Source organism: Salvelinus namaycush, chromosome 14 (genome assembly GCF_016432855.1).
Source record: "Salvelinus namaycush isolate Seneca chromosome 14, SaNama_1.0, whole genome shotgun sequence".
NCBI lineage: Eukaryota > Metazoa > Chordata > Actinopteri > Salmoniformes > Salmonidae > Salvelinus > Salvelinus namaycush.
In genome coordinates, this window is record NC_052320.1 from 14,040,429 (window position 1) to 14,055,054 (window position 14,626).

The 14,626-nt window shown below is 44.9% G+C and overlaps 1 protein-coding gene across 1 annotated transcript in view; it reads left to right on the forward strand.

Annotated features, from left to right (window-relative positions):
- hspg2 (heparan sulfate proteoglycan 2) overlaps positions 1–14,626 on the forward strand; it is a 141,962-nt gene that overhangs the window by 119,420 nt on the left and 7,916 nt on the right. The window contains exons 56-73 of the mRNA XM_039008751.1: positions 1,630–1,825; positions 2,071–2,250; positions 3,663–3,923; positions 4,104–4,266; positions 6,796–6,893; positions 7,114–7,380; positions 7,622–7,734; positions 7,886–8,033; positions 9,103–9,219; positions 10,501–10,585; positions 10,802–10,946; positions 11,125–11,227; positions 11,427–11,536; positions 11,608–11,815; positions 12,045–12,266; positions 13,048–13,292; positions 13,529–13,700; positions 13,911–14,033. Coding sequence (XP_038864679.1) covers positions 1,630–1,825; positions 2,071–2,250; positions 3,663–3,923; positions 4,104–4,266; positions 6,796–6,893; positions 7,114–7,380; positions 7,622–7,734; positions 7,886–8,033; positions 9,103–9,219; positions 10,501–10,585; positions 10,802–10,946; positions 11,125–11,227; positions 11,427–11,536; positions 11,608–11,815; positions 12,045–12,266; positions 13,048–13,292; positions 13,529–13,700; positions 13,911–14,033 — 2,956 coding nt within the window. The remainder of the gene's footprint in view (positions 1–1,629; positions 1,826–2,070; positions 2,251–3,662; positions 3,924–4,103; positions 4,267–6,795; positions 6,894–7,113; positions 7,381–7,621; positions 7,735–7,885; positions 8,034–9,102; positions 9,220–10,500; positions 10,586–10,801; positions 10,947–11,124; positions 11,228–11,426; positions 11,537–11,607; positions 11,816–12,044; positions 12,267–13,047; positions 13,293–13,528; positions 13,701–13,910; positions 14,034–14,626) is intronic.

The following is a 14,626-nucleotide window of genomic DNA, read 5'->3' on the forward strand; positions in this document are numbered from 1 at the left end:
CTTGTGATTCCAGACAATATTTCCGATTTATTAAATGTTTTACAGCGAAAACAAAATGTAGCGCTATATTAGCGTAGCCACAATAGCCAGAAACACTTGGGCGCCCACGACCAGTTCACATGCACGACAGATATTAGAAATAGCATCATAAAATGTTTCTTACTTTTGGTGATCTTCCGTCAGAATGTTGGACAAGGTGTCCTTTGTCCAGAACAGTCGTTGTTTTGATCTGGAACGGCAAATATCCCTCTTCATTTAGCATGCACACTAGCCGAGTGGCACGGATCTCTCCAACGACAACAAAGTCAGAGTACGGAACACGGCAAAACTCCCGAAAAAATTTCAATAATCTGATTAAACTATATTGAAAAAACATACGTTACGATGATATGGTCACATGTATCAAATAAAATCTAAGACGGAGATGTTAGTCGTCCATAACGAGAGCAAAACAGAAGGCATATCCATGTCCTCTTTCGCGCGCTCCAGAAACAGGAAGTGGACGGTCACGTCAAAGAAATAGCTTTTATTCCACCTCAGACCAAGATAAACACAACATTTCTTCTCTCACAGCCTCTTGACACCCAGAGGAAGGCGTATGAAGTGTACGTAGACTCTTACGTATCATGACGATGTATAGGCAGGAAGTTGAACAGAGCATATATTTCTGACATTCCACTTCCTGGTCAGGAAAAGTGCTGCAGAATGAGTTCTGTTTCACTCAGAGAAATAATTCAAACGGTTTTAGAAACTAGAGAGTGTTTTCCATCCAATAGTAATAATAATATGCATATTGTACGAGCAAGAATTGAGTACGAGGCCGTTTGAAATGGGCACTATTTAACTGGCTACTCAATACTGCCCCTTGCAGCCATAAGAAGTTAAGTCTCCCTGCATTAACGTCCCCGGCCCCTAGGAGTTCCACTTCTGGATGAGCATTTTCTTGTTTGCTTATGGCCTTATAGAGTTGGTTGAGTGCGGTCTTAGTGCCAGCATCGGTCTGTGGTGGTAAATAGACGGCTACGAGTGATATAGATGAGAACTCTCTTGGTAGATAGTGTGGTCTATAGCTTATCATAAGGTACTCTACCTCAGGCGAGCAATACCTCGAGACTTCTTTAATATTAGACATCTCTCAACAGCTGTTATTGACAAATAGACACACACCCCCACCACTCGTCTTACCAGACGTAGCATCTCTCTTCTGCCGGTGCATGAAAAATCCCGCCCGCTCTATATGTATAACCTATCCTGTGTGTGTTTATGTACTTCTGTGTGATTATTTAGTTAGTTAGTAAATAAATAATTAAGCCAATTTGTATATCGATGATTCATAATTTATGCTAGGGTTCGTGCAGATATCCAAGAGTTTGCGACATTCAGAATATGACTGATGAGGTAACACATTAATAAGTGACTGTAATCAATAAGATATGAAAATAAGAGTTCAATTTGGGAAATACTAACTCTTTAAACAACATTTTCCCGTGGTGCCCCGACTTCCTTGTTAATTCATGTTTACGTGATTAGTTTAATCATAATAATTACACCTAGAGAATTGATTTGATAATATAACAGTCTTCACATTAATGATAGTCCAAAAGACACGACACGGTCTTCCCCTCCCAGGTCCTAGTGGCCCGTCCAGAAGACAGTGGCAACTACGTGTGCACGGCCCGCAACAACGAGGGAACCACCGAGACCAGGGTGGAAGTGATCGTGGAAGGGGGTGCCCAGGTGCCCACCTCGCCCCGTGCCTCTGTGCCAGAACCCCTTATGGTGGTGGTGGAGGGACAGACCACCACACTGAGATGTGACGCTCACGGTAACTGATGCACTTCCAAATTACACTAATGATTATTAAAGCGAAGATAGTTCCCAGGTTTTGATTGTATTGATTGTATTGATACTTGTTAGTACAGAGAATACATCCTACAAATGAGAGCTGAGAGGAACTTCATGTCATAGACACCTCATCTTTGCTAAGAGCATACAACTGGCATTACAAATAATTTACATTCACTTAAGTCCTTTTTACACACTGATATTGTGATTTCCCTCCCTCCTAAGGATTCCCTGCCCCTAAGATCACATGGTCTAAGCTGCGTGCCCCTCTTCCCTGGAGACATAAGGTAGTGGACAACACCCTAGTCCTGCCCAGTGTTGGCCGGGCAGACTCTGGAGAGTACATCTGTAATGCCACCAACAACATGGGCACCACAGAGGTCACCATCATGCTGGATGTGGAGAGTGAGTCTGATAAACAGATTTTATTAGCCTGGTCCCAAATATTTTGTAATGCTTAACCAACTCCTGTTAATCGTGATCGTGTTGGCAATACAAATCTGGAACCAAAGAGATCTGGGTCCAGGTTAGGGTTTCATCACTGCTGGTTCCAGTCTGAACAGAAATATTGTGGAGACTTATATAGATTATTAACACCAGTAAAACTCAATGACACAGCTCATGAATCACGTCTCACCATGCATAAATGTGACCTCACATCTCTATGCGAGCTTAAGTCTAATTTAGTGATTTGCTTTTACGTTTTATAAAAATATAGACTTATAGCTTCAAAATCTATCAACTGTAGTTGGATGAAACATGGGAAAGTTATGCTGTAAAACCACTCAGGGGACAAGTAGGAAAAAAGCCCTTGAAAGATTTTGCTGAGATGTTCACACTTGCTGGAGACCTCTTCTTTGTTTACGCCCATTCAGCATCTTGCACGCCCTCTTAAGCCTTAGCCCCACCCATGTAAATGCATATGAGTCGGCAGAAAGTAATCTCTCTACTTAAACTTTCTCCAACTGAGCTTTGTCGATAGCACCAGCTAAATTTGCAGGTTGACGTTTATTTTACATTTACATTTAAGTCATTTAGCAGACACTCTTATCCAGAGCGACTTACAAATTGGTGCATTCACCTTATGATATTTATTGTCATGACTCTTGCCCTTGAGGCAAAACTGAGCCAAATTAAAGGTTAGGGTTAGGCATTAGGGTTAGCAGTGTGGTTAAAGTTAGGATTAGGTTTAAAATGACTTTATGACTTTGTGGCTGTACGAGCTAGGGACCACTCTGCAGAGATGCCTCTAAGTCAAGATTCATGACAATAAATGCCAACCTACACTAAATTCAGGGCAGCAATGTTGTTGAGCGCTGTAGCAACACTTTTGCAGTTGTCCATAACTATATCTTTCCAAAAATCTGCGGAAGCAAAGATGATCTATATACTGACCAGGGAAACCCCATTCTGTTATACATGTAGGCAGAAGCCTGTGATATGACAGGCCAAACATCTCTCGGCATATCCAGCCCCTCCATTATCACAGCCAATCATGGCAAGTCAGGAAGGATCCTGTCTTTCTCCCTGTATTGTTATATACTTTCTCCTTGGCTAAACTAGGCTTGTCATTTACATTTTTTTTCTTCATATTTACAGATCACCTACAATTTTTTTATTAAGGCACATGAAAGTTCACATGTTCAAGAAGGCATATCGGAAGAAAAAACTATTAGAAAATGATAATTATTTGGGCCCTACTGTGAAGTCGGAACTAGCGCCAAATGTCCAGCTTCCTGAATCAAGTCACAAATCATAATCTATTCCTAATACTAGTCACTTTAGTATCTCTAACCTTCGATGTCTCTGTGATGCAGCTCCTCCCTATGCCACCTCCCTGCCCGACGACGTGGCAGTGCGTGTGGGCGAGGTGATCCGACTGCAGTGCCTGGCCCATGGTACTCCCCCGCTGCTCTTCCAGTGGACCAAGCTAAACGGCAGCCTGTCCACCAGGGCTGACGTCCAAGCAGGAGACCTCCAGATCAACCTGGCCACAGCCGAGGACGCTGGCACTTACAAGTGTGTCGCCACCAACAAAGTGGGCACCAGTGAAGCACATGCCAAGGTTACAGTCAGATGTAAGTACTGTGCTCAGTCACAGCCTGGCTTCTGTGTCGATGAAATTAGTCTACAGTAAGGTACCTATTTGTTATCATAAAAACGTATGGACACAGACACTTTCAGTGAATAAGCACACAAACACTCCCTTATTGTGTATGTGTGTGTGCGTCTGTGTGTGAATGCACGTGTGTGTGTAGCGCCCCTAGCGGTGCGTGTGTCTCCTCAGGTGGAGGTGAAGGCCGAGGGTAGTGCTGTGGAGTTCACCTGCTCTGCTGCAGGAGGCCTGGGGACCACCATGGAGTGGCTGAAAGAGGGAGGAGCCCTGCCCCCCAACCATCACATCAAAGACGGAGTGCTGAGGTGAGAGAGCCAGGAGTCACTTTACAGCAGGCAGTCAAAATACATAACAACCAAGTTAATAAACAGATCACTGACCATTTCGAATCCCACCGTACCTTCTCCGCTGTGCAATCCGGTTTCCGAGCTGCTCACGGGTGCACCTCAGCCACGCTCAAGGTACTAAACGATATCATAACCGCCATCGATAAAAGACAGTACTGTGCAGCCGTATTTGTCGACCTGGCCAAGGCTTTCGACTGTCAATCACCGTATTCTTATCGGCAGACTCAACAGCCTTTGTTTCTCAAACCACTGCCTTGCCTAGTTCACCAACTACTTCTCAGACAGAGTTCAGTGTGTCAAATCGGAGGGCCTGTTGTCCTGACCTCTGGCAGTCTCTGGGGGTACCACAACGTTCAATTCTCGGACCGACTCTTTTCTCTGTATATATCAACGATGTCGCTCTTGCTGCGGGTGATTCCCTGATCCACCTCTATGCAGACGACACCATTCTGTATACATCTGGCCCTTCTTTGGACACAGTGTTAATTAACCTCCAAACGAGCTCCAATGCCATACAACACTCCTTCCGTGGCCTTCAACTGCTCTTAAACGCTAGTGAAACCAAATGCATGCTTTTCAACCATTCGCTGCCCGCACCCGCCCGACTAGCATCACTACTCTGGACGGTTCTGACTTAGAATATGTGGACAACTACAAATACCTAGGTGTCTGGCTAGACTGTAAACTCTCCTTCCAGACTCATATTAAACATCTCCAATCCAAAATGAAATCTAGAATCGGCTTCCTATTTCGCAACCAAGCCTCCTTCAGTCACGCCGCCAAACATACCCTCATAAAACGGACTATCCTACCGATCCTCGACTTCGGCGATGTCATTTACAAAATAGCTTCCAATACTCTACTCAGCAAACACAGTGCCATCCGTTTTGTCACCAAAGCCCCTTATACCACCCACCACTGCGGCTGGCCCTCGCTACATATTCGTGGCCAGACCAACTGGCTCAATTCTCGGATTCTTACCTCTAGTATAGACTTATAGATGACCTATCTATAAGTCTATGCTAGGTAAAGCTCCGCCTTATCTCAGCTCACTGGTCACGATAACAACACCCACCCGTAGCACGCGCTCCAGCAGGTATATCTCACTGGTCATCCCCAAAGCCAACACCTCCTTTGGCCGCCTTTCCTTCCAGTTCTCTGCTGCCAGTGACTAGAACAAATTGCAAATATCGCTGAAGCTGGAGACTTATATTTTCCTCACTAACTTTAAACATCAGCTATCTGAGTGTAACGGATGTGAAATGGCTAGCTAGTTAGCTGTGGTGCGCGCTAATAGCGTTTCAATCGGTTACGTCACTCGCTTTGAGACCTTGAAGTAGTGGTTCCCCTTGCTCTGCAAGCGCCGCGGCCTTTGTGGAGCGATGGGTAACGACGCTTCGTGGGTGACTGTTGTTGATGTGTGCAGAGGGTCCCTGGTTCGTGCCCGTGTCGGGGCGAGGGGACGGTCTAAAGTTAAACTGTTACATGAGCAGCTAACTGATCGCTGCAGCTGTGCATAGCCCATCTGTAAATAGCCCACCCAATCTACCTACCTCATCCCCATATTGTTTTTATTTACTTTTCGGCTCTTTTGCACACCAGTTTTTCTACTTGCACATCATCATCTGCTCATCTATAACTCCTGTGTTAATTTGCTAAATTGTAATTACTTGCTACTATGGCCTATTTATTGCCTTACCGCCTCACACCATTAGCACACACTGTTTATAGACTTTCTTTTTTTTCTATTGTGTTATTGACTGTACGCTTGATTATTCCATGTGTAACTCTGTGTTGTTGTTTGTGTCACATTGCTTTGCTTTATCTTGGCCAGGTCGCAGTTGTAAATGAGAACTTGTTCTCAACTAGCCTACCTGGTTAAATAAAGGTGGGGAAAAAAGAAAATAACCCCAAAAAATAAACATGCAATGATCAACACAGTTAAATGATGATCCAGGATCAACACAGTTGGGCTCCTGAGTGGCGCAGCGGTCTAAGGCACTGCATCTCAGTGCTAGAGGCGTCACTACAGACACCCTGGTTCGAATCCAGGCTATATCACAACTGGCCATGATTGGGACTCCCATAGTGCGGCGCACAATTGGCCCTGTGTAATCCCGGGTTTGGCTGATGTATGCCGTCATTGTAAATACGAATTTGTTTTTAACTGACTTAACAGTTAAATAAAAAATAGAAAAATTATGATCCATGCAGTTAAATGATGATCCAGGATCAACACAGTTAAATGACAATCCAGGATCAATGCTGTTAAATGATGATCCAGGACCAACACTGTTAAATGACAATCCAGGTTCAATGATGTTAAATGATGATCCAGGATCAACACAGTCAAATGATGATCCAGGATTAACCAGATGATGATCCAGGATCAACAAAATTATGATCCGTGATCATGTCCCTCTTGGTGAAATCAGGACGTGCATTTGGGTTATCTGCCTGTATCTGATCCGTGTGTGTTTTGTGTAGGATTGAGAACCTGGATCAGAGCAATGAGGGCGTCTACATCTGCAGAGCCACCAGTGTTCATGGCCAGGCTCAGGATACCGCCAAGCTCACCATCCAAGGTTTTCCCATGTCCAACACCCTCATACAATCATTGACACTGTCACAACCCATATTTATAATACAGAATATTTTGTATAGCCCCACTATGCAATCCCTCTCAATGATCTGGGAATCACATAGATGTATATCTCTATAAATGGCTCTGCAATTATCTTTATTTTTACAGTATTAATTCAGTGTTTGTATGAACCCTGTCTCTCCTCTCCCCATTGCCTGAAGCCCTTCCCAAGGTAATGATCAACGTGCGTACCTCAGTGCAGACTGTTATGGTTGGTAACTCGGTGGAGTTTGAGTGCCAGGCCATCGGCGAGCCCCAGCCCACGGTGCGCTGGAGCAAGGTGGGAGGGCTGCTACCGGCACACATTGTGGTGAAGGGCGGCATGCTTAAGATCGAACAGGTGACAGACGCTGACGCTGGACAGTACCGCTGCACTGCCACCAACGATGTGGGCTCTGTGCAGTCCCAGGTGGTCCTCAATGTCCAGTGTGAGTAGAAAAATGAGTGTACTGGTCCTGTATGTCTGCAAACCCACACACACACACACACACACACACACACACACACACACACACACACACACACACACACACACACACACACACACACACACGCACGCGCGCGCGCGCGCACACGCACACGCACACACATGCACAGACACACACACACACACACTCCTATAGCTCTTGTCCCCTTCGACCATGTATTGACAGATGTTTGTTTGTAAAGCCCTACCCCAGATCACAGCTCTGCCAGAGCTGAAGGAAGTGACAGTGGGATCTGATGCTGTCCTGCCCTGTGTGGCATCAGGATACCCAGTGCCTGCCATCAAATGGTCCAAGGTAACCAACACCCTATCAGTGCAACGGAAAACAAACTAGTGAAGATGGTGCCTATCTGTTTCTGACTATTTTCCATCTACAGTATGTGCCTTGTGAACAGGATCCTGATTTGACCTTTTGTAACATGTTCTGTGCATCCTTCTCTCTGTAGCTGGATGGGGAGCTTCCTCCTAAGTGTTTACAGGTAGTCAACACCTTGACGGTTCCTGGATTGACCCACGAGGATTCTGGGACATACGTGTGCACTGCCTCCAACAAGCAGGGAAAAGTGGAGGCCTTCACCACCCTCAAAGTCCATGGTCAGTCAGCTGTATAGAAACACACTGTGGAAGAGAATATAACATTGTTGCCTTTATCCAACTCTATGATTCCCTGTTCCATGTCTGTAGTTCATAGACAGTCAGCTTAATCAGAGGGGAACTTTAAATATTGGCAGTATCTAGCTCCATGATTCCCTGTTCCCTGTCTCTAGTTCACAGACAGTCAGTTCAATCAGAGGGGAACTTTAAATATTGGCAGTATCTAGCTCCATGATTCCCTGTCTCTAGTTCATAGACAGTCAGTTCAATCAGAGGGGAACTTTAAATATTGGCAGTATCTAGCTCCATGATTCCCTGTTCCCTGTCTCTAGTTCATAGACAGTCAGCTTAATCAGAGGGGAACTTTAAATATTGGCAGTATCTAGCTCCATGATTCCCTGTTCCCTGTCTCTAGTTCATAGACAGTCAGCTTAATCAGAGGGGAACTTTAAATATTGGCAGTATCTAGCTCCATGATTCCCTGTTCCCTGTCTCTAGTTCATAGACAGTCAGCTTAATCAGAGGGGAACTTTAAATATTGGCAGTATCTAGCTCCATGATTCCCTGTTCCCTGTCTCTAGTTCATAGACAGTCAGCTTAATCAGAGGGGAACTTTAAATATTGGCAGTATCTAGCTCCATGATTCCCTGTTCCCTGTCTCTAGTTCATAGACAGTCAGCTTAATCAGAGGGGAACTTTAAATATTGGCAGTATCTAGCTCCATGATTCCCTGTTCCCTGTCTCTAGTTCATAGACAGTCAGTTCAATCAGAGGGGAACTTTAAATATTGGCAGTATCTAGCTCTATGATTCCCTGTTCCATGTCTGTAGTTCACAGAGTCAGTTCAATCAGAGGGGAACTTTAAATATTGGCAGTATCTAGCTCTATGATTCCCTGTTCCATGTCTGTAGTTCACAGAGTCAGTTCAATCAGAGGGGAACTTTAAATATTGGCAGTATCTAGCTCCATGATTCCCTGTTCCCTGTCTCTAGTTCACAGACAGTCAGTTCAATCAGAGGGGAACTTTAAATATTGGCAGTATCTAACTATAACTCCTCTATCTCTACAGATCGAGTGATGCCCCATTTCACCCAGGAGCCCCTGTCCTATCTCACTCTGCCCACCATCAAGAACGCCTACAAGTCCTTCAGCATCAAGATCAGCTTCAGGCCAGACAATCCTGATGGTGAGATTTCAGTCACATTGGTATAATCAGATTAATGTACTAGACTAATGTTTTTGTCTGTAGAGTTTCGGTGCCAGTGGATTTGTGCATTTTTATGATTCAATGATACTCCATCTGTTATGATCTTATTTTGTGTCCTTTAGTACGTTGTCGTTCCTTATTTTTGTCTTGTTTGTCATTTATTGTTGTTTTCCCATGTATGAGTTTACCCCCGTTCTTCTATCTCTCCACACTCTCCCTCTCTTCTCACCTATGCGGTGTGAAGGTCTCCTACTGTATGCGGGTGAGTCGCAGTGCTGTAACTCACACACTCAAGAATGAAGCAGGTGTTGCTTTTTGGGCTAAAAGTCCAGAAAAGCCACCAGTGATGTTTACCTTTTACCTTGCTATAAGGCATTGCATTGTAGAGTACAGCTGGTAGCAGTGAGAGAGAAGCCTATGGAGAATGACCTATGTCCTCCTTCAGGCATGATGGTTGTATTGGCAGCCCCCCGCTCGTCAATCCATTACAGTCATTGGCCTAATGGTGTCAAGATAGTATGATGCCGATGCATGGAAAGATGGCCGTTATTACAATCCATTTCATCACTCTGCATCAACTTATACCAACAGGATTGCAATGCTGCTTCCAAAGACACACATTATTATTGTAAAATTAATGAAATACAATGTCTTATTCACCTATACAATGAATGAGCCTCATAATGGACATTGTGCAGTATTGTATGTGGCTATAGGCATTTTGTCTTCCTAGTTCTGACGCTAGTACAGAGCACAGTACCACCAGCAAGATGGGGTGCTTCAATGGGTGACACACATACTCTGATAACAACTTCCATACCAACTTTATGGAAGTTATACAGTGTGAACAGAACAACAAAGCAACACTTGTGCTGCATTTAAGCTCTATCCTCTTCCCTTTCAGAGCCATAGATGTTAGGGATATGCTTATGTTTAGGAGGCATGGTTTTAGACTGCCCTGGCTTTGACCTTGATGATGATGATGGCCGCGGTGCTAGTTGGGAAGAGTTTAGCAGAGCATGTGTCGTTGGCATGCAGCCCGTGTAAAGGCAGAGCTAGACCAGACCAGAAAGAGCAATGCCCCAGAGCAGCAGATACTAGAACCTGGCTTTGACTGTCCCAAGCTTGGCCCTAAACCTGCTAGCATGCAGCTTTTTTGACTGAGTGACCTCAGCTCTCACCCTGGTGCCTCTGCTTCTGACTGGCTCTAGGAGGGGAGGTGTGTGAACAAAAGTATTTGTACCTCTACTTTTCCACCAGGTATGATCATCTATAACGGACAGAAGAGGACCATGGGAGCAGACTTCATCTCTTTGGGGCTGGTGGGAGGCAGGCCTGAGTTCAGGTGAGCACCTGGCTGTGTCATTCTGGAGCATTAGGGGTTGCTATGCATGCTATATGAGCTCAATTTGTAAGAATAAACAAGCTATTGATGAATGGTAACTTAAACTGACATTAGAGTCTGTCAATATTGATGCTGATCACGATCATGATGACAGTGACAATGATAATAACAAGAACGATAGCAATAACGCTAACCTGAACTATTTTCTCCTGGCAGGTTTGACGTGGGTTCTGGCATGGCCACCATCCGCTACCCCACACCCATCAAACTAGGAGAGTTCCATACCATAGAACTCTACCGCAACCAGACACAGGGCTCCATCATAGTGGACAGAGAGGCTCCAGTCAACGGAAGCTCACAGGTAGTTTTACATGATCATTTTTTTGATCCAGAGGCTTTTGAACAATATTATTCAGACAAAAATATCCAACAGAAGCTCCCAGGTAGTTTTTCATAGTCAGTTATAGACTGTTGAATTTATACAAAGTACATATGCTGGAGATTAATCCATGAACACTATTTCCTGTCTCGTATTACAGGGCAAGTTCCAGGGGCTGGATCTGAATGAGGAGTTGTATGTGGGTGGTTACCCCAACTACACCCTCCTGGCCAAGACTGCTAGCCTCAAGACTGGCTTCATTGGTTAGAGATCATTGTTTTGTTTTGTAGCTAGTTATGCTTAACAACAGTACTACACACTTTGATGACACTGTATGGAGTGATATTAGTGCCAACTGGAAGTGAAATTCAATCATTTTGAATTGTTATAGAGCTGTTGTTCATTGTTTTGGAATGCTCTCATTGGTTCATTGTTTAAGGTTCTTGTTCTTGTTCTGTCCAGGCTGCATCCGTAAGCTGGTCATCCAAGGTGATGAGGTCATCTTCAAGGATCTGGACCGCAGCTCTACGGGCGTGTCCAACTGTCCTGTCTGCACTGACCGTCCCTGTCAGGTCAGCTGACCACCATTACCTCAGACCCCACTTGTTAAATACAATTCATTCATTGTGATGTTTTGTTTCAGAATGGAGGGATATGCCAGGACTCTGATGCCAGTCTGTACAAGTGTAGCTGTCCCAGAGGATTCACAGGGAGTAACTGCCAGCACCACTCCTCCCTGCACTGCCACCCAGAGGCTTGTGGACCAGACGCCACCTGCATCAACCGTCAGAACACCCTGGGCTACGACTGCCGATGCCACTTGGGGAAGTCTGGAAACAAGTGCATGGACGGTAAGGGAAACAGGTTATTTTCCTTTGCAATGTCCCCTCCTCGAGTGGGCAAGCCTCCGCCCCCCCCGAAGATGGTAGAACAGCGGCTTGCCCCACACGGGCCTCTGATGGCAATACGACAGCGGACCTCCTTTCCCTTGTTTGCTGTATCGAATAATCATTGAGGGATGATCCCACTTTCTTTCTAGACATCATATTTGAACATCTTGTTGATGTTTGTTTCCTCTAGGTGAATTGGTGACTACTCCCCTGTTTGACGGTATGGACTCGTACATTGCATACCCTCCTCTGACCAACATCCACAACGACCTGCACATCGAGATGGAGTTCAAACCCATGGCTCTGGTCGGTCTGATGTTCTTCAGTGTGGGCAAGAAGATGAAGACGGAGGATTTTGTTTCCCTAGAGATGGTGGATGGACACGTGCAGTTCCGCTATGAACTGGGGACTGGTGAGAGCGTAGAGATTCAATATAAAACTGTATACTGCATAGTACACAATAAGGAGTTTTATTATTAATTATATTTATTGATGTGGGTGAGAGGCCCTGATATATTACTGTTATACTATGATAGCTACTCAATCTGCTGTATCCTCTACAACTGTTACCTTTTCGTTTTCGAGCTCAAAGCTGTTTATTGTTGTGCCCTAGATTTTGGCAATGAGGCGCTTTATCTACTTCCCCAGAGTCAGATGAACTCATGGATAGCATGTTTATGTCTCTGCTTGCAGTTTGAATGAAGTTGCTAGCACAATTGCTAATTAGCCTTAGTTAGCTGATTAGCTAATTAGCTAATTAACTGGTAGTCATTGCCCAGTCATTGCGCTATGATATCTGCTAGCATGCTAGGAGATACCATAGACTTCCAGTCATTGCGTAAATGCTAGTTAGTGTTTGCTCGCGAAACTACCTCTAACTTACTTCATACTTGACACAGAGACATAAAATGGTATCCAAGAGTTAATCATTGCCAAAATCCTGAAGAATTCCTTTAACTAATAGATTGAGTCACCTGTAACTGTTGACCTATATAATCATTGTCTCTAGATTGTCTCATTGTCTCTAATCATTGTCTCTAGATATCTCCGCTGTTTCATTGGCCTCGTTTTCACACGTAGCTCCTCTCAGGCATCAACAAAACAGTGGAAAAGGAAACTAGCAAGGCATTAGCAAGCACTGCCGTGCTCAGACAGTGTGATAGTGGAAATCATGCTACTGTCTTTGTTTCCAGGCCAAGCTGTCCTGCGCAGTCCTGAGCCGGTCACCCAGGGCCAGTGGCACCGCTTGGAAGCCGGGCGCCTCGACAAGGACGGCTCTCTGAAGATTGACGGTGGCCGTGAGGTCAGGAGGTCGTCGCCAGGCAAGGCCCAGGGCCTGAATATCCACACCCCCATGTACCTAGGAGGAGTCCCCAACATTGATATCATACCCAAGGCCCTTAACATCAGTGTTCTGTACAAGGGATGCATAGGAGAGGTGAGCTCAACACACACACAGCATGAGCCATGATGGCCTTTATTATAATTCATAAGCACTTATGTCATGTTTATAACCACCATATTACTACAACAGCTTCACATATCCACACAGTCACAGAACATCAATAGTAAAAAAAAAAAAAAAAAATGAAATTGTCTTCTTTTCCCTGATCGTTTGACTTGAATAATTGGACTTGATTGGACCTCTAACCCTCTGTGTTGTCCGTTGTCCAGGTGTCCATCAACGGTAAGAAGGTGGACCTGTCCTACAGCTTCACAAACAGCATGGCCATCATCCAGTGTAAGGACAACAGTCCCTGTGACCGCAACCCCTGTCTAAACGGGGCCAGCTGCATGCCGAGCGCCGAGTATGAGTACCAGTGTCTATGCAAGGACGGCTTCGAGGGTGAGTCCATTGTATAGTTAAATTAAGTACTATCTATGGGATTTCAGTTTGGTTAGAGCTATGTGCCGTAGATTGATTTAATAATTGGCATTCAATAACCCTTTTCTGAAAATAATCTTTCCCAAACGAGATAACTGTCGTGTGTATCTCTCCCCCTAATGCCACTTTGACCCCTCTAATTTCTGACCCCTGTCTCTGTGCCCTCTCCAGGTGAGCGATGTGAGGTGTTGAAGGATACCTGCCAGAGCAGTGACCAGTGCCAGAACGGAGGCAGCTGTGTCAACAGCCAGTGTGTGTGTCCTGTAGGCTTCAATGGCCCCGTCTGTGGAGAGAGTGAGTACTGCTCTAGTCCCCTCCTATACACTACACACACACACACACACACACACACAACCATTCCACTATCTATTCTAGTCCACTCCTATACACTACACACACACACACACACACACAACCATTCCACTATCTATTCTAGTCCCCTCCTATACACTACACACACACACAACCATTCCACTATCTATTCTAGTCCCCTCCTATACACTACACACACACACACACACAACCATTCCACTATCTATTCTAGTCCCCTCCTATACACTACACACACACAACCATTCCACTATCTATTCTAGTCCCCTCCTATACACTACACACACACAACCATTCCACTATCTATTCTAGTCCCCTCCTATACACTACACACACACACACACACAACCATTCCACTATATATTCTAGTCCCCTCCTATACACTACACACACACAACCATTCCACTATATATTCTAGTCCCCTCCTATACACTACACACACACAACCATTCCACTATCTATTCTAGTCCCCTCCTATACACTACACACACACACACACACACAACCATTCCACTATCTATTCTAGTCCCCTCCTATACACTACACACACACACACA